At 44.2% G+C, this 27,207-nt stretch overlaps 1 protein-coding gene across 1 annotated transcript in view; it reads right to left on the bottom strand.

The window, feature by feature from the left end:
• CHST13 (carbohydrate sulfotransferase 13) overlaps window positions 1-26,608 on the bottom strand; it is a 65,079-nt gene extending 38,471 nt beyond the window's left edge. Inside the window, exon 1 of the mRNA XM_063123397.1 lies at window positions 26,423-26,608. Within this exon, the coding sequence (XP_062979467.1) occupies window positions 26,423-26,516 (94 nt within the window). The 5' untranslated portion in view covers window positions 26,517-26,608. The remainder of the gene's footprint in view (window positions 1-26,422) is intronic.
• Window positions 26,609-27,207: the final 599 nt, after the last annotated feature.

The following is a 27,207-nucleotide window of genomic DNA, read 5'->3' as shown; positions in this document are numbered from 1 at the left end:
TGCGATAAGGGGGAAAACTGCACAAAAGCTAGAACACCACCCAACAATTGGTGTTTGGAAGAAAGGGGTGGGGCCAGGAGAAGGGGCATGGCCAACCGAGGATCCCCGGAAGGGCAGACCTGGACTCCAGGTTCTACACCTCTGTAGATAGTGTAGCACCTCCTTTCCTATCTTATCAAGGGAGGTTATTCCCTAGGCGAATGCCATCATAGAACAGACCCCTCTCCCCAGTCACCACCCATCTATTTTCTGTGGGTGGGGGCATCAGGTGTGGCCCACAACTATCTGAGGCAAAGCACAAGATGTTGCCTCTCTGTCCCATTCCAGATGCAGAAGGCCCCCTGACTAGACATGGGATAGCATCCTTCACCACATTGGAGGGCAGCAGGCTAGCTTGTGTGTGGGGTGGGGGGTGAGGTGCAAGGAAGGCTGAAGGCCACACCTAGCAGTGTCCTCCAACATCTTTCCACTGCTCTGTCTCCCAGCACCTGACGTCTAAGCAGTTGTCTCACACTGCCTAATGGTAGGGCCGGCTCTGGGGGGGGGGCACACAAAGTTGAGCATCGGAAAAAGGTTTCCAACAATCAGGTAGGCTCCTGCAGGAGCATGTGATCCTTTAATTGCGCAGTCTTGTTCGTGTCTACTCAGAAATAAGTTTCGCTGAGTTCAGTGGGACTTGCTCCCAGGAAAGTGGTTACAGGATTGCAACATAAATAGCAGCAGTAGTTATGTGTGTCCGACTAACATTTCACTACTATTTGGCACTTAACAGCAACGACAGCATGCTAGCTCACGGAATGCACTTCTGATGATTGATACTGAAGAGATATTGACATTTTTAAAATTTATTTATTCCCTTTTGTGCTGCTGTAATTGGATTTTGCTGGGCAGGAAAACCTGAAAAATGACATAGGAGTGGTCAGCATAAAATATCTGGCGATGAGCGCCATGTGGGATAAACCTGGCCCAAATCAGAATTAACGGAGCTTGATAGCATGCTCTGAACTTGACCGCTAGAAAACCCTAACTAAATCAGACAGTTTCCTTATTTTAATCCCACTCAAACGGATTAAGGAACAATGACATTAAAATCAGCCAGTAAAAAGCCAGTAAAAAGAAAAAAGAAAAAGAAAAAAAGTCAGCAATCAGGAAAACCTGGCTGCCAAAATGTGCTTTCTAATGGTTTGGAAATTCCAAGCCAGGTAGACGTCTCAGTAGGGGAACTTCTGTTGTAATACAAAGAGGGGTGGGGGAGAAGGAAGAGGAAAAGGGAGATTTCAGCCACTTTTTCTCGCCTCTGCCCCATTTGGAGAAAAGTTTGCTTTGGCTTGCTGTGACTGACTATATAGGCCACAATCCACAACACAGAGCCAGGCTCCCTTAAGGAGCTGAAGCCTGTGTTAAGTGCAACTTCGGACACAATCCTATGCATGTTTAGGCAGAAAAAGACTCCTCCAATTCCCAACATTCCTCAGTCAATCATGCTGGCTGGGGAATGCAAGGAGATGGAAGGCTTTTTTCTGCCTAAACATGCATTAGATTGCATCTTAAGTCTGTGTTAAAATAAAAACTTCTAGTCCTCATGGGTGCTGGGATCAGCTGTAACTAGTTTTTCGAAACAAGGCTGTTAATCCACATACCTACTGTACTTTTGGTCTTGTCACAAAATTGAGATCTGAGCACTACATAAAGAACGTTTCCTTTCCTGCTTTTCCACTACATAACATCTAGATGGCACTGTAGTTTAGCAGAATAGTACAACTACACATGAAAAAAGCGGTTTCTTTCACTTTCACAATGCTCTTTGGGCACAGAAGTGAAACTGGAGGGTCACAACATCATCTAAAGAACCTGTAAACAACCATGAGTAGGTAATGATGAGCACACAATAAGTCCCCCCAAAACAAAGAACGATAGCAAAAAAGTCAAATAGATCAAAAACTAGAAGGGGGAAAAAGAAGTACCCTCAAACATATGTTGTTTTTCTGTTCATGCTTTTGGACAACCTGGTCCAACTTCCATTTAAGCCAGAGCATTTGGATTGACTCAGTTCAGTTCTATTGGCCCAACAGTTTATTTCTTTCACATTTTCATCCCAATTGTAGTCAATAGGACACAATTCTATTTCCTGCTGCAGTTACTAGCTAAACCCCACTGGCTCCTTTCCTTTCTGCCACAATGCTCCATCTACCTGGGCAACTTCTCCTTTTCCTATTGGCCAGAAGTCTTCTCTTACTAAGCCATTTTTTTTATTCTGAACCAACCTCGCTTCAATATCCCTGCTCCTCCACTGACTATGTCACCCAGCCTATCATTACTCATTTTCAATCCCTGACACGAACCTTCCTGAGCCCTGTTTTATCTGTTTACTAAGCCTCCTGGTAGGGAGCATCCCACTCCAATGCTCTCTTCCATGCTAGGCACCACTGCTGGCTCTAAATAAATGAGAAAAGGCAGTAAATGGGAAACATTCATCGATTCCGCACTGCAAGTCACCACTTATGCCAGGTCTACATAGGCAGCAGAAATAAGCTGGGAATTGAGGTGACAGATTCGACTCTAGATATGGGGATCACACTTTCCGGGGTGTGATATCACCCTGCAACTAGAAAATCAGAACAGCAGGGAAATGAAAGTACTTTGCTCTCTCCATTACATCTTCAAGTAGCCATCTATCTGAGCTTTTCCAAGTGATGTGGGGGGTTGCTTTCATCTACCCTAGGGAATCCAATATTGAAGCCTTTTGAGACCCACTGTGACATGGTTGCAAGACACTTCAAGGATAATATGGCCCACCTTCAAGCTGCCTTAAACACTGCAATTGATACAGTATGTGTTGAGGTGTCCAGTTCATTGTCTGACCCTATTTTGTGGTATTGGTTTCCTTTTTTGAGGCCTGAGAATGTGGAGAGGATGCTTGCATCTGTGTGACCTGCCATGTGCCCTCCCAACCCTTGCCCACCTTGGCTCCTTCAAGCTAACTGTGCGGGATTGGCTGGATGGACTGGTTGAGTGGTGAATGCATCACTGCGTGATGAGGTGGCTTCCACAGCCTTGAAGGAGGTGGGAGTGAGACTATTCCTGAAAAAACTCACCTTGGATCCACAAATTTATACTAATTATCATCTGGTCACAAATAAGGTGATTGAGAGAGTCATGGTGTTTCCACTGCAGGGACTTCTGGATGAAACTGATTATCTTCATCCATTCCAGTCTGGGTTCAGGCCCAGTTTGGGATGGACTCAGCCTTAGTCATCCTGATAAATTACCTTTTTCAGAAGATGGACAGAGAGAGTACAACATGTTACTCCTTCTTGATCTCTCAGCAGTTTTCAATACTGTTGCCCAATGGTATCCTCCTGGATTGTCTCACTTAGGGAGTTAAAGGCACTGTTATGTGGTGGTTTGGCTCTTACTGTTTTGTCCCCAGTGTTAACATTTATATGAAGCTGTTGGGAGTGGGCATTAGGAGATCGGTGGTAAGATGTCATCAGTGTGCTGATAACACCCACCTCTATTTCTCTGTACCATGTTAGTCAGGAGAGGTCATGTGCATTCTGAACCAGTATCTGGATACCATCAGGGGGCTGTATGAAGGCTAATAAAGACACTGAATCCTGATAAGATAGTGACCCTAGGGGAAGGTCAGGCTACAAAAGAAGAGTACAGACAGGTGGCGCAGAAGTGCCGAAATGGTGTCAGGAAGGCTAAAGCTCAGAATGAGCTGAGATTAGCAAGGGATGCTAAAAGAAATAAAAAGGCTTTCTTCAGATACGTGAGTAGTAAAAGACAGAGGAAAGAAATGGTGGTTCAACTGCTTAATGAGGATGGCAAATTGATAACAGACGACAAACAAAAGGCTGAAGTGCTCAATTCCTACTTTGCCTCGGTCTTCTCCCAAAAGCGGATCTATGACCCCCCTGGAAAAAGTGAAGCAGAAGTTGAGGGGGCAGGATTGCAGTTTGAGATTGATAAACAAATGGTCAAAGAACACCTAATTTCCTTGAATGAGTTCAAATCTCCAGGGCCCAATGAACTGCATCCTAGAGTAATGAAGGAGCTAGCGGAAGAACTCTCAGAACCTTTGTCTATTATTTTTGCAAAATCATGGAAGACGGGTGAGGTGCCGGACAACTGGAGGAGGGCTAATGTCCCTATCTTCAAAAAGGGCAAAAAGGAGGAACCTGGGAACTGCAGACCGGTCAGTCTGACATCCATCCCTGGGAAAATTCTGGAGCAGATTATAAAGAAGTCAATCTGTAAACACCTTGAAATCAATGCGGTGATCACTAGAAGCCAACATGGATTTGTCAGGAACAAGTCCTGTCAGACTAATTTGATCTCATTTTTTGATCGGGTAACCTCCCTTATGGACTGTGGGAATGCTGTGGACGTCATATATCTTGACTTCAGCAAAGCTTTTGACAAAGTGCCCCATGATATTCTGATTAATAAACTAGCTAAAAATGGGCTAGATGGAACAACTATTAGGTGGATTCACAGCTGGCTACAGAATTAGACTCAAAGAGTACTTATCAATGGAACCTTCTCAAACTGGGGAGAGGCAACGAGTGGGGTACCGCAGGGCTCAGTCCTGGGCCCAGTGCTCGTCAACACTTTTATTAATGATTTGGACAAGGAGGTGCAGGGAACGCTTATCAAATTTGCAGATGACACAAAATTGGGTGGGATAGCTAATACCCTGGAAGACAGAAACAAACTTCAAAGTGATCTTGATAGGCTGGAGTGCTGGGCTGAAAACAACAGAATGAAATTTAATAGGGATAAATGCCAAGTTCTACATTTAGGAAATAGAAACCAAATGCACAGTTACAAGATGGGGGATACTTGGCTCAGCAATACTACAAACGAGAAGGATCTTGGAATTGTTGTAGATCGCAAGCTGAATATGAGCCAACAGCGCAATAGGGCTGCAAGAAAGGCAAATGCTATTTTGGGCTGCATTAATAGAAGTATAGCTTCCAATTCAGCCCTGGTTAGGCCTCATCTAGAATATTGCATCCAGTTCTGGGCTCCACAATTCAAGAAGGACGCAGACAAGCTGGAGCATGTTCAGAGGAGGGCAACCAGGATGATCAGACGTCTAGAAACAAAGCCCTATGAAGAGAGACGGAAAGAACTGGGCATGTTTAGCCTGGAGAAGAGAAGATTGAGGGGAGACATGAGAGCACTCTTCAAATACTTAAAAGGTTGTCACGCAGAGGAGGGCCAGGATCTCTTCTCAATCCTCCCAGAGTGCAGGACACGGAATAACGGGCTCAAGTTAAAGGAAGCCAGATTCCAGCTGGACATCAGGAAAAACTTCCTGACTATTAGAGCAGTACGACAATGGAATCAGTTACCTAGGGAGGTTGTGGGCTCTCCCACACTAGAGGCCTTCAAGAGGCAGCTGGACAACCATTTTGTGAACCGCCCAGAGAGCTTCGGCTATTGGGCGGTATAAAAATGTAATAAATAAAATAAAAATAAAATCTGTCAGGGATACTTTAGGGTGGATTCCTGCATTGAGCAGGGGGTTGGACTCAATGGCCTTGTAGGCCCCTTCCAGTTTTACTGTTCTATGATTCTATGAAGGTGGTTGCCAGGTCCAGGAATTGGACTGTTCACCTGTTGTGGGTTGCACTTCCTCTGAAGGAATGGGTCCATTATTTGGAGCTGTTAGAAATATTGATGATGCATTTTGCATAGTTTGATTCTAGATAGAGCAACATTCTACCAGTATAAAGTGAGAGGGGGGATTTCTGCTCTATTCCATTGTGGTTGTAAAAAGGCAGTTAACTGATCTCTTTTCTGTTGTCTATCTTAAGAAAAGGACAGACTGTTTTTTGTAGTCTCTGCCACTTTCTTCAAGCTCATCATAAAGAAACAGTTTAATATACAACATCTGGTCAAGTATTCTGTTGCTGCTATCTTTCTCTCTGCTAAATAAAAGTGATAAATCTCCCACAAAACGTGAAGAGATATGTCACATATAACTCCTAACATATACATATATATAGTTTCTAATAGGAGCTGCTCCTGGATCTATCTTTGTCACTAGAGCCACAGGTAACCTCAGTGGTCAGAGCACTCATTACAAACTTCAGTTGGCACAACAACACCCTTTCCTGGATAGGGATAGCTTAGCCACTGTGGTTCATCCATTGGCAACCTTACAATTAGACTACTGTAATACACTCTGTAGGGGACTGCCCTTGTGTTGTCCCTCAATTAGGGTTTGCAGGTCCTGGCCCCGGCACGTATATCCCAATCAAACACACATGGGGTCGAGAATCCAACTTAGCCAAGTTTTATTTGAACAATACTGCAGTATTGGGCACTCTAGCATCAAATCAAACCAGAGCACCCCGATCAAAAAATACTTGAAACATTTATAGTCTTTTGATCAGAAAAAAGTGCATTCAATTTGTCATTGATAGCACCCTATTGGTCCTTTTAGTAGCATGTTAGGTTACCAAAGAAAGTGTTAGTGCATACAATCATAAATCACCTGTTACATTCGTTGTCTCATTGGATAAAACTTTTCTCTTTGTCTCTAATGTTCTCATCATTAAGGAATGCATAGCAAGCAATGCGAGCGACCTTAAACTAGAACTACGTTTGTGTGTGTGTATCTGTTGCCTTTTACTTGGTACATCATATTGTACCCACGGATGCAAGCACACAATCTCAGGGTTGTATTTGACTCTTTTGGAAACAGAGAGAACAATATCACTTGAGCTGGGTTTGGAAGCTGCAGCAAGTGCAGAATGCAGTGGGGCACCCGGCCATATGCACATTACGATGGTGGCATCTGAGCAGCACTACTAGATGTCCTATAAACCCTAATCATAAAGAGGTTTTATGCCTTATCCGCCTCTCCTTATTTGCCCACTTGGCTTATCTCTTAAACTTAGTTCTCAGTGAAGTAGTAAACATGTGTCTGGGTTCTACCACTTCAGATGAGGGCTTTCATGCATGACAGAATACTTCTTCATAAAAATAAATAAAATAGAATTTAAAAAATTCCCTGCATACAGAAAACTAAGCTAGAGCCTTTCTCCCTGATACCTATAATTTCTATGTGCATGGCTTTTATTTCCTGAATGGAAAAGGAGTCGGTCATATGAGTCCCCACTTGCAGCCTGAAGTGGTATGGGCCAACCATAAGCTGACTGCCTCATTGAAAATTAAGTCTGAAAGTCTCAGCTGGTTCAATGACAGCCAGTTTCCAAAGCATTCGTACCAGTTCTTTGGATGTCTGCACACCTGGCCCCAAAAGGAAGTCTCAAAGAAGCATGCAGAGCCAAGTCAAAGTTTTGGATGGCGTCGTTCAAAACCATTTTTCATTTTTTACTCATTGTGGGATACATCTGCAAAGCTCGAGCCAAATGGCCCGAAAAGGTGGGGGTGGGGAAGAACCAGAGCTTGAAGGTTTAACCTGATATAAATCATGCAATGAAAAATCCAGACACCGTAACAAATGTTTGCCAAATTCCACAACAGAAGATGCAAGACCAGACCAAATATAATCCTGTTAACCAAGCCTAGACAATGTCATCTTTGTTCCCAGAGCAGCTAGTTGATAGACCACCAGGTGTGGATATACTTTTTTTTTTAATTTTCACTTTGCTTACCTACTGTCTGATAAATAACTTGCAGTTAAAAAAAAAAACTCAGAAAAAATTTGACCCACGATAAGAAGTTGTTTTACATCTCTCTGTCCTTTTTCAGGGTGAAACCACCACCTGCAGTTTTCAAAGAGTTAACCCTCTCTGCAGAGCCACAGGTCAACTCCCCAAAATGACCACCCACATTAGATCCCCAAAGAGCCTCTTGGCTCTGAATGGGATCAGCAGCATATGGAAGAGAACAACAGTGTGAGTCCAGCCTGAATGCATGCTGAGCTATGATAGGTTCACCTGTCCAACAGGCCACTCCCCCTGTCAAAGCCACACCTCTTTTAAAAAATATGTAAGAGCAGCACTGAGGGCATCTCTACCTGTGGAGATGGTGCACCAGACTTTCTGCAGTGAGGAAAACAAGATGGGATCAGTGAGGAAAACAAGATGAAAACATGGGGGTGTTGTGTTGTGTGGAGTCTTCATAAAACAGGGGTGCAAATCCTCAGGCCTGGGGGCTGAATTAAATGCTCTGGGGGTCCCAATCCAGCCCTCAGAAATTCCTCAGAAAGCCAGGCCCCTTTCCCTGGAGGCATCTCTCTTTCCCTAAATACCTATCGTCCCTTGGTTTCTTGGATCTTTCCACATTCTGAAAGGCTGAAAGGCCTCCCCTAGGCTTAGCTACTGGCAGTGACAACTTTAAGCTAAAACATGGGGGCATTTCAGGTGTTTCGCCCCTGCCCACTTTTGCCTTTGCCCCTGCCCACCACAGGAATGGGGACTTGACAGCTTCTCCGAAATGGAATTGGTCTCTCAGGCTGAAAGAGATTGTGCCCCCCGCCCCCGCCTTAAAATGTGAATGATTCCACAATAAATGCCTCATCTCAAAGCAGCCATCCTGTTTAGTGTATGCTCAACCACTGCTTCAAACAGTGATGCAGAAGTGGCATTCAATAGACATATTCAACCCTATGCTTTCCCCAAAGCAAATGTGACCACCTGCCTGCCCCCAAATTGCACAGCCCTTTCACATTACAGCTTTTGCACATCACCAAATGTGCTCCAGGAACTCCCAACGTCACACAAGTTGGAGGAACAGATTTTCCCTGATGAGGTATTGCGCAGACCAGCGTTCCTCAGAGGGCTGTGCACGCCTGGTTGGCCTGCTTCTAGCTAGTCTGCCAACTCCACATCTGGAACTGATGAACTCCAGCCACCAGATTATGGAAGAACAAAGATACAGCCTATCTGCTCTGAATCTTTCCTCATATCCTCGTTCCCTTTTGCTTGAGCGAGTTGCAAAGCTTTTATTGCATTTGAAGCATTGCTGAGATGACTTGTTAACAATGACAAAGGAGAATAACTGTGGTTCCTTCTTCAACCCAAGGCAGTCTGGGAACTATAGCCATTTTGGGTGAGTGTGTGTGTGTGAGAGAGAGAGGGGGGGATCTCTAACAAAGTACTCAGCATCCTTGCCAAACTACGTTTCCCAAGATTCCTTGGGAAAGGTACAAAAATGTAAAATAGCCCTTAAAAACAGATAGAGATAGAGAGATAAATAGATAGGCATTTACCTGCTTCTATGACCCCTTTAGGCATCTGAAAAAGTGAGGTCTGGCCTATGAAAGCTGCCCCTGGTATCAGAGGCAATATGCCTATACCCCAGTTGCTGGGGAACTTGAGTGGGAGAATGCTATTGCACTCATGTCCTGCTTGTGGGTTTCTCATGGGCAACTGTTTGTCCACTGTGTGAACAAAAGACCGTGCAAGATGGACCCTCAGCATGGTTCTTCTTAGGCCTTAGCTAGACAAATGGAGGGCAAATGGAGGGGTCGTCCCTGCCTGCTCTCAGTATCCCCTGTGTGTGATTTGAATGTACAAGGATGATCCCGGGATATACGCCTGGTCTAGCCATGGCCTTAGTCTGCATAAGTAATTCCTCACGGATAAATGAAGAAATAAAGCAAAGCTTGCAGAAACCCAGAGGATATGCTGTACCTTAAAGCAAATATGTATCTCTGGCTCCACCTTGGCTCTTTGGGTTTGGGGGGGGGGGTCCATTCTTTTAACTCTATGGGAAGAGGACGCAGGTGGCATAGCAGTGTAGGTTGTTTGCTCCATCTTCTCTCTAGTAGGCATCTTAATGTGGGGGGATGGCACTTTGCTACTTTGCCTCAGGCAACAAAATGTCTTGGTTGGCCCTGACCTGGCCCCACATGCTCAAAATGGGGGAGGGAGAAGAGGAGCTGCTACAACCCCAAAAACCTCTTAGGAACATAGGCAGCTGCCTTATTCTGAGTCAGACCATGGGTCCATCTAGCCCAGTACTGTCAACCTTGGTTGGCAGTGGCTCTTCAGGGTGTCAGGCAGGATTCTTTCCTCGACCTACCTGGAGAAGCCGGGGATTGAACCGGGGACCTTCTGAATGCAAACCAGGTGCTCTCCCACTGAGGCTACAGCCCCTCTTCTCTTCAAAGAAGCGGTAGTTCTTAGGACCAGCCCCTTTTATGTAATCAGGAGAGGTCAGCTGCTCCTGGAGTCAAGGAGAAACTAATGGCAGATGGAGCTTCTGATGGGGGGTGTTCTGGAGTAGGGCAGCAGCAGAGGTGTCATCCTACCACCCCACCCCACCCCACCTCCACCCCCGGGCCCCTTTTTCCCCAACATGGGCTGAAGTAATTCGGTAAGTAGGCGACATCCAGAAAACCAAAGCACAGGCCTAATCAATGGATAAAGGGGATTTCTGTACATCTCCAGCCCATTTCCAAATTCTGGTTGGCCAAGTGGCTCTCCAAGTCAGGGAGGTGTAAAATATATTGCAAGCAGGGAAAGACGTCAAGTTTAGAATAAGCTTTAAATCCCCCCCCCCTTTCACTAACCCCAGCAACAAGACGACACAGTTCTAACAGCCACGGCAAACGGAACATGTGGAGAGAGAAAAATGCACAAGCAAAAGCCAACCTGCTTGCTAGCTTCAATATTTGCAATGCTAAAATAGAAATGCTAACAGAAAGCAAAGGGTTTGTGCCAAGCAATCTTCCAGTCATAAAAACGCCAAAGAAAAAGAGGCCCCCACCTAAACACCCTGATAAGCAAATAAATAAAAATGAAATAAAAATGGGGGCAAATTTTGAACTGAGCAAGAATTGAAGGGTCAGCACCTTTGGGTGGTATCCAATGTTAGTCCTACATATAGTAGACCCATTGAAATGCATGGGACAAATTAGTTGCGACTAATTTAAGTTTCATTCATTTCAATGACTCAACTCTGCGTAGGATTAATATTGGATACTGCTCTTTGGCCAACTCTGCCAACTTACTCTTACATAACTCAAGACACTTTCTTTAACCCTCTCCTCCCCATTGTGAGTAGCAACAAAGACTTTAGCAAGCTTTTCCCTGAATATACACGTCGGCTATTTACTCCTCTACAGAAGCTACTATGAATGAAATGGGAGCAACCATTAAATATGCAGGTCAGCCCAATACATTTTGCTGCCTGAGGAAGGTCAAGACGGCGCTCCGCCCACATTCATGCACAAAAGTCGACTGGACTGGTGGTTGAATCTCTCTTTGACACTAGCCATGGGACAGTATCTTCCATCCCACCTAAACACAACAGGATAGGGTTAGACTTTTCTTATGTTCGTAAGAATCGGGCTCTTTTAAAATTTATATTAGGAATCTCCAGGGAAGAGAAACAACTTTTGCAATTTTGTTACAGTAATGGTTACAGCCATCCAAATACGTTGCGAACAGGATCTCTGGAATCGCATTGTTATACTTCTTTTGAAGAATTGATGAACAGAAAGTTGTTTATCCCAGAGAATGATGGATATAAAGTATGCTTTGCAGCTCAAGCTATGGTGGTGAATGAAAGTCTCTAAGTCTCCCAAGACAATTCAGCTTTCTGCCTAAGGAAGAGTTCTCTACAAGCCTGCATGCTTTGTCCAACAAAAAGTGGTTAAGTGAACAGCATCACCCAATCAGTTGGGGTCAGAAATGAGTAGACATTGTGACTGTGCACAATGACCCTAAATATTTTTGCCTGAAAGTAAGTTATGCTGAATTCAACAGAGCGTATGCCATCATAAAAGTGCTTAGACTCGAAACCTGGTGTATTACGGTCAAATGCTGATTTAGGTTTAGCCTAAATCCCTAAATCCAGGGATTCTACTTGGGGTGCCACCCAGTGACCTACACAATGGAGTGCTCTCCTCTGTCCACTAGGAGGCAGGCTTATTCAAAGGAAGTCTTGACTAGGGGGCTGGACGAGGAGGCCCACCCCCACGGCTCCCTAGAGCTAGTCTTTCTCCTGCCTGCACAGTGAACACTTCCAGGTTCATTTACTGTCTATTAGGCTGCACTGAATGATTGATGGTGGCACAACTGAGAAGGCTGGAAATGTGTGCAGATCAGCAAGAGTCAGAATGCAGCACATTTATCACATAGCAAAATTTGAAATAATGCTGTTTGCAAAAGCTCTCCTGTAGATACCATCTTAAAATGTCAACCACAAAGGGGTGGGGATGGGGTTGAAAACTAGAAACCAAAGTCTGGACCCTGACCTCTATCAGTCAGTGCTAAAGAAACCCAACAACTTCACTGAGGTCATTAGATTAAATGTACAACCTCCTTCTCCACAGGATGGATTATTATATGACACATCATCTACCATTTATGCCAAGATGAAGGAAAAAATCAGTTGGTGAGAATAAACATCCCATTCAGAGGTTCTGAACAAGAACCTGACTATACCCTACAGCAGGAGTAAGGAAAAAGTGGCTTGTGAGCCCTTTCCCATAAATGTTAGGCTTGAAAAAATGCCTCCCATTGGAGCCAAACCTAATTGCAGCATGGGGGGGTGACAGTTGGGCAGGGGAGAGTTAAGCTTCCCCATATGTTGCAAGCTCTCCCTTCCCAAAAAAATTATCCACCCATGTGACAATTAGCCTTTCTTTAAAAGCCTCCCCTTGGATTCAACAGGAGGCTTTTTTCTCAAGCGTCACTGCTATATAGGTGGAGGTGAAGGAAGGGATCTTCATTTTACTCTGTACAGCACCATGTACATTGATGGTGCTATATAAATAAATAAATAAATAAATAAATAAAATAATAATAACAATAATAATAACAATAGATACCATCTGTTACTATCATGCAGTTACTCACAAGGAAATGCAACTCTCAAGGTGAAAATGGTTCCCATTCCTGCTGTACAGGGATATTTCCCATCCTCCATCTTTCCTTCTAGCCAATGGTTGAACCTGAAAATGTGCCATGTGAAGAGCTGGGTGTGGGTGGGTGTATCCTGCCAGATACTATCACCCACCTCTGTTTAAAGACAAGTCTCATTACCAAAAGACTGCAATAGTGCATGGTCATAAAGAATAACATAATGTCCGGGGAGCAACATCAGAACCACTAATGTCTCCTAGAGGAGATTGGGAGAGGGCCACAACACATCCTCGCCCTCACTTCATCTTCTTCCCCAAACCATCAAACAGGACACTTGCATCTCTGAGCTGGGCTGCCAACACTGCAAGAGAGAAGGAAGTTTAGGGAAATTTAAGCCATCCAACTTGCACAGAGAACACTGTAAAAAGGCAAACGGCATTAGAGGTTGCATCTCCCAGGGCAGGCAGGTGCTCATGCATGACAGATTCGTGGACTGAGTGGCTGGTGGTGGGAAAAGCTAAGTAAGAAGTGAACACCCACAAGGAACACCACAGAGCAATCTTCTCCCAACCTGGTACCCTCCAGATGTGTTGGACTACAACACCCAGCTGGCTGGGATTTATGGGTGTTGCAGTCCAACACATCTGGAGGGCACCCTGTTGGGGAAGACTGCAGTGGAGGTCTCTTTTCTTCTGCAGCATCCAATTTTGCAAGCTCAGCAAGTCGCACATGCATAAGCTATCCATTTACTGCATTTAGTTGGAGAGCAAACAGTTTTTGTGTCCTGCTGTTTCCCCCCAAAATGTCTCCCTCTCAAGAGATAAGTGGGATATTTACTATCAAAGGGTTCACCATGTGTATACAATTGGGCTGAGGATGGGGGACGGAGAGGGAGGTGCTGCAGAATGGATCGGGAAACACAGTGGCATCCAGCAGTTCTCATCAGCCTGAGCCAAAAGCTTAAGATTCAAGCAGAAGATAACGATTCTTTAATTAATATTTTTTTTTTAAGTACAGTCACTTCTCAGTGCTATAGGAATAGAAATGGAGATTAAAACCCCAAGTTGTGCTCCAAATACAGCACAGCTCTTGAACACATGGAAAGCAACCATAGGGTAAAATGTTGGGAGGGGGCACAGAAATGGCCACATCCTGCAAGGCACTGAACATCCTTAAATGAAGAATGCCCAGATGAAATGAGTTGGCTAAAATCCACTTTTACAGTATGTGGCGGTTGCAGGGGCTTCATTTTTATTATATTGTGTCCCACCAAGAGGGGTGAGATTTAGCCAAATACACTTTTCTTCTCTCCCTGCACCATAGGAACATTAAAAAAGCCATGCTGGATCAGACCAAAGGCCCATCTGGGCAAGCATTCTGCTCCAAAGTGGTCAACCAGATGTCCATACAAAGCCCACAAGAAGAACTCTGAGGGGCATAGAGAGCCAATGTGGTGTAGTGGCTAAAGTGTTGGACTGGGAGTCCGAAAATCTGGGTTCTAGTCCCCACTCGGCCATGGAAACTCACTGGGTGACTTTGGGCCAGTCACAGACTCTCAGCCCAACCTACCTCACAAGGTTGTTGTTCTGAGGATAAAGTGGAGAAGAGGAGGAGGACCATTTAAACTGCCTTGGGTTCCTTGGAGAAAAAAAAGCAGGATCTAAATGTAATAAATAAATAAATACTGCCACTGAAACTGCAGGTAGCATATAGTCACCATGACAATAGCCACAGATAGCCTTCCTTTCCATGAATTCATCTAATCCCTTTTTAAAGCCATCCAAATTAGCGGTCATTACTACATCTTGTGAGAGTGAATTCCACAGTCTAACAAGGCGCCCTGTGAAGAAGCACTTCCTTTTATCTGTCCAAAATCTCCCACCATTCAGCTTCATTGAACAATGGAAAATGGCAAAGGGTTAGTTGTCAATGGTGGATAAATGTTTCTTCCCAAAATGACCTCTCTTTGCTTAGCCTCTTACCTCTTATCATGAAAGAAAATTGTCTTTAAAAGATGGGCCCGATAATTAAAATATGCAGCCCTGCTGAGTACAAAGAACAATGAATTGAAAAAGAGATCTCCCCTTCTTTCTTGACTGCTTAATTCCAGCCCACTTTTTCACTGCAGGGTTAAAAAGAGGATATCATGTTCTTGAAATGAACAAACATCATGAGAGTATGCTACTATCTGAAGTAACTAAAACATTGGTAGTTAGAACGAGATTTCCTCTCTGTGTACTCAGTGACAATCTTTTTCATGTCCTGTCTGATAAAGACCAGGTTTCCATGATCACCACAGGCCACCATTTGTGCTCATCTAAACTTCAGAATCTCAATTCTGTCCTACATATGAATGTATGCTCAGATTTTGAGGGGGTTAGGTGTTTCCAGGCATGCACACACAGAAACCTATGTGCAGATAGCACATTTAGAGATCATGTCAAATGCCTGGGGCACAATTTCACAATCTTGTTGCATGTTGAGTTTTGTGAATGCTTGAATCAGCTTTTAATCTTCCCTAAGTTGTATCAGTGGGGGGTTTTTAAAACAAAAAACAAAACAAAAGGTGCAGTGGAAACCACCCTAAATTATTCACTGGCTCAGTTCAGACAACACGTTTCTCTATACAGTGGGAAAACTCCACTCAACGGTTGAGTTTTTAGGTGGTATTCCCCACACAGCCGGATCTACACTACTGCTTTAAAGCGCTTTATAACAGTTTTGACAACTGTATATGCAGTGTGTCCTGGGCCCCAACAGTTGTCAAAACTGTTATAAAGCGCATTAAAGCAGTAGTGTAGATGTTCTAACTCCACTGTTGTATAACTGTGGGCTCCCATGGAGTTGAGTAAAAAGGCAACACAATGTTTGATTGACAGTTCCTCTGCCCTCTCTCCTCCCCCAGTCCTCCGGTTGGTATCCCAACAGCCATTGCTGTAAAAAAAAAAAATCCCAGTGGCTCTCCTAGAGTGGCACTCTCTCCTTTCACTACTCTTGCCAGAGAACTCTGTAGCCAGTGGGAAAAGTCCACTCAACACAATGAGAAACTCCATGGAGCCCTCCACACAACACAATGGTTGTGCAGGAACTCTCCTCTGCACAGCATGGATATTCAGCGTGGAGTGTTTTCTAAAAAAAACCTCCATTGTGGGGTGGAGTTTTCCCTCTAGACAACACATTTCTCAATGGTGGTGTAAAACCCCCACTGTGGAGTTCTAAAAACCACCGTAGAGAAACGTGTTGTCTGAACTGAGCCACTGTCACTTTATCTATCTTATCCATCCCAGTAGTAATACTCCAAGGGAGAACTACATCCTTATTAGAAAACTAGCTGTACCCAGCCACGCATTGCTGTAGCTCAGTCTGGTTAAATGGAAAAGAAAGAAAAGAGAAAGCGCACGTTTCTAATATGTTTAATTTCACAATGCTTGTGGGTATACAATATTTTTTGTTGTTCCATTGTCTGTGCAGATATAGAGATTGTCTGGTTTGCCGACTCTAGAACACACAACATATAATTGTCCATGTGAGAACCAATCCGTGTCTAGATCTAAACTGCACAATTATATTTATTTATTTATTTATTACATTTTTATACCGCCCAATAGCCGAAGCTCTCTGGGCGGTTCACAAAAATTAAAACCTATTCTAAAGATTGGCCCTGAGCTTTGTTGATGGTGATTGCAAACGCCAATCGAATTGGGAATTGCAATCTCTTAAATTGAAATGGCATATCTGTTGGAATCATAGGAATGCGAGGAATGAGGACATCTTCACCTTTGAAAGGTCCTGTCAAGTTTGTTGCTTCTACGACGTTGCTCAGTAATTTTTTTACTGCAAGCCGCGTGCCGTTGCAAAGCTTTGGCTGGTTGATATTTCGCAACATGATAATTGGCACGCCGATTTTCAATTGTAGTACGTGCGGTGGTATCCCTGGCAGATCAAGTGAATTCAAAAACTCTGTTGGATAATTAAGCGCTTCATCTGCTTCCACAACAGTGTCGACGGACTTGTATGGACTGCCTAGCTTTGAATGTTAGACTGAATAATATTGTTAAGTTCGTAGACGTCTTTGTTCTTGGCCGCAAGAATAGCTCGTTCACTCAGCCAATCAACTGATTCTTATAATTGGTTTGAATATTGGGAAATACTTTTTCAACCAATTCTTCTTTTGACGTCACTAAATTGCAGAAGTTATGAGGCAATGAAATTCGTCCTGAGGTCAGATCAACCGGCACCTTTCAGTTCCCAATTTCCAGCAATTGACGTGAGAATATCTCAGCTGATCGATCGTTTTGCAGCTGGACACGCATATTTGTAGTTAATTTTAAAGTCTTTATGTGTCGCCACAAAGTAGAATATTTCAGGCAAGCATTTATTTCATCCGCTGGTGTCGATCGAGGAATTACAGGTAATGTTTTCCTGAAATCTCCTGCAAGCAATATTAATGCATTCCCAAATGGTCTGATGTTTCTACGCAAATCTTGCAATGATCGATCAAGAGCCTCGAGCGATTTTTTTTGCGCCATTGTGCATTCATGCCAAACCATAAGTTTGCATTTCTGCAATACTTTTCCCATGCCGGATGCTTTGGAAATGTTGCACGTGGGAGTTTCAATGAATTGCATGTTCAATGGCAATTTCAAAGCGGAATGAGCAGTTCTTCCACCTGGTAGCAATGGCACACCTATTCCGGACGAGGCAAGAGCTAAGGCTATGTCATTTTGGGATCGATTTGCTGCCAGAATCAATCTAATTAGGAAGGTTTTACCAGTTCCTCCTGGCGCATCTAAGAAGAAGATTTCTCCAACCCTGTTATTGACAGTTTGCATTATTTGATCATAAATGCCATTTTGCTCAAGCGTTAGCTTAGGAATATTTGATTGCACATACGACAAAAGATCACGCGTGTTGGAATTTTGTTCACGACGCAATTCTACATCGAACGAAGCAGGAGCAGATCGATTCGGTGATGGCATTCCCAATTGATTGAGAACTTTGTTTGCGATTTCTAAGCACAAATCTTCAATCATTATCAACGCTTCGTTGTAGATTTCTGCTGTGAATTCTATGTTCATATTTGAATTTTCGTTGCGTATTCGACGGAAAATATCTTCAGCCATGTGCGATTTATATTTCTCCCATAACTCTGTTGGAGATGAAGGAGAGCAGGCGATCAATATGATTGCAAACAATGCATGAATTTGATTTGGATGTGACGTGTTGCACCCGTCATTAATGCATACATCCCAGTGTTGGTCGTTCTCCAATAAATTCAGAGCTTGACATGCACTGTGGAAAGTGGCATGTGTAACGCCGTTGACAATTCGCAATTGCTGGAAAGACGTTGGACCGGCCACATTTACCAACAGCATGCGAAGAAAGAAGCATTCATCTTGATTGGGATGCACAGTGTACAGTCTGCCTATCGTAGTTTCTTTGAATATGCCAGGTTGTCCGTCGACTCGTTCTCCTCGTTTGCGTCGTTCAAATGTTTTTCTACTCGCATTCCATGTGTAATACGTAGGCACTTCCGAATACAGCAGTGTTTTTGCAAACGCGTCATTTTGACATAAGGTGAAGAAAGCAGTTAACTGAAGGCAGAGGCAGTGGATTGGCCTACTGGTTGGTGATGTCACAATGACTTCTCTCCTATTTGCATAAGTGGCTTGGAGGAGGCCTCTGAGCTTTTATATACCCTATTTCTTCGATTTTAAGACACACTTTTGTCCCCATCTATAATATAGTTACATAAAAACACGCGCGTATTCGAATGCAACGTTGTGTCAAAATTTCCAAGCAATCAGTGAAGAACTTTCGGAGATTTTAGATTAGGAACAAACGAACATTTACATTTTTATTTATATAGATAGACAGAAGACGTAAGAAGAGAAAAAACACACGTAGAAGGGGTGAAAAACTGGCACAGAAAAAATCAACTGATAAAGAGAATACGAGAACATGCTATCAGCTCAGTTTCTCATGTCTAGAATTTAAAATAGACAGAGCTGGTATTTTGCTCAATTTGGGTCTGCCCAGTGTACAAAACCTATTAGTTACAGCTGTGGCTGGACCTTAGATATTAACAGCTCTGGCTGATAGTTAAGAGTGTTTTTAAAACACTGGTAAGTGCACTGTTTCAGAATTAATTTGTTAGCTTACATACCAATCAATGGACAATTCTAAGCTGAATACATTTGAACCAATTAGTGAAAGCTTTTAAGTTTATTTATAGCACTTTTTCCCCCTGCCCTCTAGCCAAAAAGGCTCCCAAGGTGGCTCACAACTATTACTGGCCTATTAAAACAATTAGCATCCCACCTGGCCACATATAGGTTATTTTTGGTTCACTAGGAATCTAAAAGTCAAATGATCAACCTGCTTCTGGTTAAGAAACGTTCTTTATCTGGTTATCTCTAGTCTTACTCACTAGAGATAACCACGTGAATGGAAATTGACATGATTTAATTGACCTATACAAATGAACGCTATTTTGAAAAAGCCTTTTCCAGAAAAGATGCAATACCAGATGACTGTCCCATCCACATCAGGTTCATCATAACCAACTTAGAAATAGAAACAGAGGCAACTTCGAAATCAAAACTAAAAATGAGAAGTCATCTTTGGAATCAGCTTGCTTCACAGGAAACTGGTGGGATGTGCACGAAATCGGCACTCTTGCTTCTTCTTCTTTTCATGGTGCTAACGGAACAAAGAACTGAAAGGAACATCATGAACTTGGAAGTAAATGAGTCACATCTCTGTTCTTAAGATGACAAAAGGAAGGCATCATTTTAAAACTAGTTGATATGGTACCTCAGTTCTGTTTCCATGGTGGCTTATGAGAAGTTCATAGGCAGGACATGAGCACGGTAGACCCACTCCCATGGTTTTTTTGTGTGTGTGTTAATCCCATTCTGGATTTTGGTTCTAATGGGGACTAGGCCAATACATGGTGGATAAGGCTATCATTGCCTACTAGTCATGTGGTGGCTATATTTTCCCTCCAGTATCAGAGCCTCTTTATACCAATTGCTGGGGAACCTGAGTGAGGCAGGGCTGCTGTGCTCATGTCCCACTTATGGACTTCCCACAAACTACCATGGAAACAGAAGGCAGGACCCCTGGTCTGATCCAGCAGGGCTTGTTTTGTGTTCACATGTTAACAACATGGTTTAGGGAAAGAGGATTAGGGGCAACAGAACAGACACGGGAGATTAGCAGGGATCCAAAGCCTTCCTCTCCAGAAATGCTATACAGATCAGATCCGGGTTAGGAGCGCACAAGGAGACACTGCAATTCACAAACATGAAAAATCTGCACCTCCTGAAACAGGGACAAGACAGGATGACCTCAATCTGGTTCCCTCTAGATGTATTGGACTACAACTCCCATCCTCCCAAGCCAGCCTGGAGAGTACCAGGTTAGAAAAGGTGGCTGCAGCCCAACACCAGCAGATGATTAGCCTAGCTGACAAGACGCCCGTCTGTACTTCCCCAGAGATTCTTATCTAGTTCTACAGGCTCTGCTGCAGCCAGCCGAGATCCAAGGCGCAACTCCCCCCATCTGGCAACTTCCCAGCAGCCTGGCCTGGGGGCAAACAAGGGCCTTGATGGCACTGACACAGCAAAGGAGATCTATGCTGGGGTCTGGGTCAGGACTCACAGTAGGATTCATTTCTCCGGCCTCTCAAAAGAAGAAGCTCAAAAGCAAACAGGGACATGTCCTAGGGATTCACAGCTCGCAATCCACCATAATAAACCACATGTCTATCATGCTGTTTTATTTTATCACACATGATTTCACAAAGTGGGCTAGACCTCAGGGCAGAGGTCCAGGACCCCACGGCTCAGGGGAGGAAAACCCAAATGACCCTGTAGAGCAACCTTCCCCGACCTGATGACTTCCAGGTGTGTCGGATTTCAACACCCAGTATGTCTCAACCATCTGGAGGGCACCACATTGGGGCGGGCTGCTCTAGAGAGCTGCAGCTGATGGGGCCACAGGCAAACAGGCCCAGTGCCAGCACACAGACAAGCAGAGCTGATGCAAGTTGCTACAGCATCCTTCTTTTTGGGCCATAATAATAATATAATAATAAAATTATTTCTAACCCGCCTCTCCATCCTGATTGAGGCAGGGAACAACAACAAGTATAAAATACATAAAATATTAATCAAAACACAATATTTAAAACTTCCTAAAAACATATTAAAAACATCCTAAAAGCATCCTAAAATTCCACTGGATAGGCCTGCCGGAAGAGATCAGTCTTTATAGCTTCCTTAAATGCTAAAAGACTGTTAAGTTGACAAATCTCCTCCGGCGAGCCATTCCACAGTCTGGGAGCAGCAGAGGAAAAGGTCCTCTGGGTAATATTTATCAGCCTTGTTTTGGCTGGCTAAAAGGAAGTTCTTCCCAGAGGACCTGAGTATGAGGGGTGGATTGTACAGAAGGCGGCGATCCCGCAAGAGCCTGGACCCAAACCATGTAGGGCTTTAAAGGTGATAACCAACACTTTATACTTCGCCCAGAAACTAATCAGCATCCAGTGAAGAGATTTTAAAAGTGGTGTGATGTGGTCACCCCTAGGTGTACCGGTGACCAGCCTGGCTGCCATATTTTGAACTAGTTGAAGTTTCCGGACTAGGAACACAGGTAGCCCTATGTAGAGTGTATTGCAGAAGTCGAGCCTCAAAGTTACCAACACGTGCACTATCATCTTTAGGTCTTCCGACTCTAGGAAGGGGCACAGGTGGCGTATCAGCCGAAGCTGATAGTAGGCATGTAATTGTTTTAGATATGCATTTTATCATTTTTACTTTTAAAAGATATTAGGGGGAAAATACAGATCTGCACATGCTTGGAGTCTTTGGTTGTGTGTGTGTGTTTTAGATCAGGTTTGGCAAACAGTTCGTGTGTGTGCATGATCACTTTTGGTTTCTGCTCTAACTTAGAAGAAATGTAGAAGCAGTTGTAAAGCATGGAATGGCATGGGAGTGGGGAGAAGAGAAATGTTTGTCAGGCATTCCACAACTGAATTAATACATGTGACCACCTCCTACTCAGGGAGGTCGCATAACACCATTACGTCCTGGATCTAGAATTATCTAGCTGCACGACTAATTTCACCATCTCCAAATAGGGAGACTTTGGAGGAACATTTAGGCAGAACCATCTTGCCGTTATTTACCAACAATAGAACAGACAAGTCATGAATCAGACCTGCCACAACTATAGCAATGCTACTGTATCAGTCAACCTCTTCTACCCCCTTCTGGTGGAGATGCATTTGCACTGACTTACAACCCAAACCTATTCATGATTACTCAAGACGTTAAGTGCCACTGATCTCAATAGGACTTACTCCCTAGTAAGCATACACAGGACTACAAAAGGCGAGTGCAAAAATCTCTCCACTGACTTCAGGGAAGCTTGGATTGTCTCTCTCTCTTTTCCAGTATTTTTCCACTAAGCAAATGTAAAATCAAGATAAACTGCAGCTATTTCTTTTAAAATACAGGATTAGAAAGTGGAGATTCCAGTACAGTCTTCTCAAAACTGTAGAACTCATCTACTAAACTTTATATGATGCTTCCACAGTAAAAAATTTAAACACACACATCAATCCCATAATGCCCTGCTCAAACTGTAAGCTATTCAGCCAACTAAATCATACAGTTCCCTCCAACGCAGTAACATGGAAATGTCACCATTCAATCCATCGTGAATTTAAACAAAACAAAAAAATCTGTTCAGATTGAGGTCACTGCAATTTTGGTAACAGCTGAGAGCATAATGAGAAATACCGGTATAGTGTTGAATCACAACAATTACACAGGCACATTTCTCTACTTGTGAATATAAAAGCAGGAAACTGGCAGCGAAACCTTGGATCTTCTCAGCTTGGCATCATTTGGTTGTACAGCTGAAAACATTAATGGAATTAATTGGTAGATTAATCTGGCCACAAAGTTTGAATAAGCTTTTAATTAAAGCAGACCCTTTGTAGAACCCTGTTCACAGCTGACAGCTTTACTGTCAATGCTCTAAATTTCTGAAACAGCCAATGTGTTCACCATGATTTTCAGATTTTTTTAAAAAAAAATCACTGTTTTATTAGGCAGGAGCCATTGCTGCCTTCATAAAACAGCCACAGAAGACTTATGATCTTAAATATTGCAGTCATCAAGACAGTTAAACTCCAAGGCTACATTCCTATATACATGCTTACCTGGGAATGAGTTCTGTTGAACGCAGTGGGACTTACTTCTGGTTAAAACACACATAGGATTGCTCTGTGATTCACTGAAACTCTTGCTTCTAATGAAGGCTCTGGACTTCATTCAAAAAGACAAGTCAGGCTGCAATCCTGTACACACTTATCTGGGAGTAAGTGTAACTCAATGGGCCTTATTTCTGAGTAGACATGTATGGAACGCAGTGATAATGTGCTTATGTCATACTGAAATCAATGCAACAAATGCAGAATCGAGTATGTTTAACTCCTAAAAAAAAGAAGAAGGACACAAGAGTTCTCTGGGCTGCACTCATTACAAAGAGGAAAGAGGGACAAAATGCCATTTTTGTATAGGGTACATCCATGCTGGGTACGAATTCTAAGTTGCTCTGCTGATGTCACATGCTCTCGTCCAGCTAGGACCAAACATGTGTGAAAGAACCTTCTTTGAGCACATTCCTAGCTCCGGAAAGGGTACTGTGTGCACGTTCCTGAGACTGAAAAACTCCTTCAGAAGAGCAGCCATCCCCAACCTGGTGCCCTCCAGATGTATCAGACTTCATCCCCCATCAGCCCCAGGCAGCATGCCCAATGATCAGGAATTCTGGGAGGTGTAGTTCTGGAGGGCATCAGATGTGGAAAGGTAGCAGTAGGAGTTGCCTGTGTGCAGCCTCACTAAGGTTGCCTTCAATAGGGATGTGTTGTTGTCGGAGAGAGCAGGGGACTGGATTTAGTCTGAGGGGGGAGATGTGGGGGACTATTTTCCACCATGGGAAGCTCCCCTCCCCACAGCCCTACTGGAATCTTCAGGATTTTCACTTCCCTCAAAAAATGATCAGCGTTATTTCTGCTCATCTGCTTATGGTTGTGGGACAGAGTTGTGGCTTGACTATACAAGCATGCCTCAGCCCACTGTGGCATGTGCCATACAGCAACACATACCTCTGTCTGGGAACCACTGAATGCTTATGTATCTCAGCCTCTTCACATCTGCATGGTTGTGTCTCTGTGCGGCGCTCCCCGCGAATGAAAAGCAGTCCCGCAATGTTGTAAATAGATTCGAGTTGGAAAAACTAGCCACGGACGTCTGTGTGAGGGTGAGCAATACACTGATAGAATGGGAGCTCAGCACTGCATACAAGAATTAACTCTTAGGGCACAATCTGACACACATTACTCAGAAGTAAGCCTGCTGTGTTCAACAAGACCTGCTCCTGAGTAAGGATGTTGAGGGTTGCAGCTCCAGCTCCCCTAGAAAGTGGCTTACTTAGCATCTAAGAAAATAAAACCTATGAAGGACCAACTGGGTTTGGATCTGGAGGACCTCTGTGCTGGCTCCACCTCTACTACAGACCTTTCAGCATGACACTGAGGTCTGTGCTAAGGTCGGCTTTTAAATACAGCTTTGTTTCCAGTGAGTGTATTCTGGATTTCACATCCATCTGCAAAAACGTGCATCGATAAGGAAGAGTGATCTTAGCCAGAAAATATGTAATATTCTCAAGAGTGACTTCCCCTGGGGCCATTGTGTTGATTCAACTTAAGAAGGATTTTTCAGCACACTCATATTTGCTTACCAAACTTTTTCACGTACCCGGCATGTTAAGTTGCACCGAGCTGACGGAGTGTTTCAGCAAGCAGAAGGCCCAATTGATTTCACAGACACATTCACCTTAATTGAATTCAATGGAATTAAATCCTGGAGGGACTCAAGCTCCAATTCTCAACAGTCCTACTGCAGATCATTGAGAGACAGTGTGGTGTAGTGGTTGAGAAAAAGGAGGATTTATTATGGTCACAAGACCAGCAAAACAGAACAGCACTGTAAACACAATAATATTCCCAGTGTAGTGGTTAGATAAAGGGATTTGAGAGACCCAGATTCAAGTCCACTTGCCCATGAAGCTCACTAGGTGACTTTGGGCCTGTCACTGACTATCTCCACCTACCCTACATCACAGGGTTGTTGTTGCAAGGATAAAATACAGATGAGGACCACGAAAGCTGCCCTGGGTTCCTTGCAAGAGGAAGGTGGGATACAAATGTAATAATAAATAAATAAAATAAATAAACCCTGTACAGCAAGGGAAGACCCAGTAGGACTTGGAATAGTGTGTGTGGGGTGTGTGTGGCATTCCCACAATGACACTTACTTTCTAGAACTCCAACATTCCAACCAGAATGATCTTTAAACAGCTTTAATCTATAGGTAAAGGCACTTCCATATCAAAAGACGTTTTCCAGGTATCCATCTTCTTAATCTTTTATGTGTTATTTTAAATTGTGATCTTGGTTCAAAATATGTAAGCCTTTTACTGTTTTAATTAATTGATATTGTTTTTATCTTGCAATGATCCTTGGACCCAAGCAATAAAATACTGTTACAGACATTTTCCAGGTATTGACTGACAGCTACCTGTTGAACATCAATTACGCTGCTGCTGTTTTGGGGCCCAACTCAAGCAAAGCTGATTTTTTAAAAACAACAACAACAACAACAACCAACTATTGATTTCAGTATGAAATTTAAACCACCTGTTTAAATCTTTCCCACTGAAGCTGATGGACTTAAAACTGCTTAACTACCTGAAAATACTGAGGGCATGATCCAGCCATTCCGTTTTTAATCCATTGTGCGGCCCAGTCCTACATATGTTTTTTATTGCTGAGTCCAATGGGACTGAACAACCAAGTTAAGTATACACACAGAACACCAGCTGATATAGATTTACAAACAGAACAGCACATGTCACTTTTAGAGGTATCCTTCTAGAAAAGTGACCAATAAAGGTATTAATAAATAATAACAAACAAACCGCAACGTTACATTTGGCAATCATGATCTTCTGTTCTCCTTAATGGGCAGCTCCTGTGAAGTGGGCAGTATCCACGAAAGCTTATACCTGAATAAATGTGCTAGTCTTCCAGGTGCCACAAGACTCTTTGTTGTTTAATCTAATCCGTTTCAAACGGAAACACAAGGATTTGGGAGGGAAAGCTGTGAGAAAGCAACTCTAGAACTATAGTTTCCAAGTGGGGCGACTGCGTTAAGTCTGTTACAGCAAAAGCCACAGAAAGTGTGCCTTGGGGTGGGGTGACACCTTACAAAAGTGAGAAGCTGCTCTGAACCGCAGTCATTCAATGGATAGTATCCAGCGTTAGCCTTACAGTGAGTAGACCCACTGAAACACACGAGTCACAGCTAACTTAAGTCCCATTCATTTCCATGGGTCCACTCTGCATAGGGCTAGCACGGGATACTACCAAACGAAACAGAAACTTCCGAAAAAGAAGTAAAGAAGACTTGATTGGGGAGTGCAGGATTGGTTCATGGGCCGGGGGGGGGGGGGTGAGGAGGACGCGGGGTGAATGTTTAACTCACCTGGGTTGAGGCTGCTCTGGAAGTAGAAGATCACCAGCAGCAAAGACCCCACGCAAGTGGCCAGCACCATCCGCTGCACCCGGCTCTTCCTCATCCTCTCGCCTACACGGCATCCCCCGGGGTCAGCGCAGCGAGGAAGTTTGGGCAAGTCGCGAGGGAGTCGCGGCAGCTCTTCATGGCCCGGCTTGCCTTGGCGGCGGCCGCGGCACTACTGATGCTGGTCCTGGCGGCGGGGATCCAAGCTCGGCAGCTTCAGCTGGATCTGACTCTACAGCGTGAGCAGCAGACAGGGTAAAGTTCCGCCTCCGCCTCCGCCAGCCCCTCCTCGAGGGAAACCTTTGCACGGGGCAGGGCCGTACGACACCAGCGGGCCGCCCGGGGAGGAAGCAGCAGGCGTCCGGGGGAGAGTTGCCCCCTGGCGAGCGCTTTCGCTCCCCGCGGACGCTTCTCGGCACAGCTTCTCCAAGGGGATCCGACGCAACCAAGCGCGGGGAGAGCCTGTTGCGCGCCTCGTCCGGGGAGGCGGCTCCCCCCGCCGCCGCGTCTTCCCGCCCCGTGGATCCCTCCGCCTGAAGTGCGGAGCGGGGAGGGGGGGGTAGGAGTCCGTCACTTAGGCGCGCACGAACCCACACCGAGGCTCGACGCCGCCTTTGCAAGCTGCCTACCTGCTGGGGCTGCCGAAAGTTCCGCTCCGGATCTTGTTTCCTTTCGGACGCTGGAGTTCAACCCCGCCGGTGTGTGTGTGTGTGTCTAAAGGCGAGAAGGTCTCTGAGCATGTGAAGAGG

This window comes from Elgaria multicarinata, chromosome 3 (genome assembly GCF_023053635.1).
Source record: "Elgaria multicarinata webbii isolate HBS135686 ecotype San Diego chromosome 3, rElgMul1.1.pri, whole genome shotgun sequence".
NCBI lineage: Eukaryota > Metazoa > Chordata > Lepidosauria > Squamata > Anguidae > Elgaria > Elgaria multicarinata.
The sequence above is the reverse complement of the archived record's forward strand: the minus strand, read 5'-3'. Positions and strand labels throughout refer to the sequence as shown.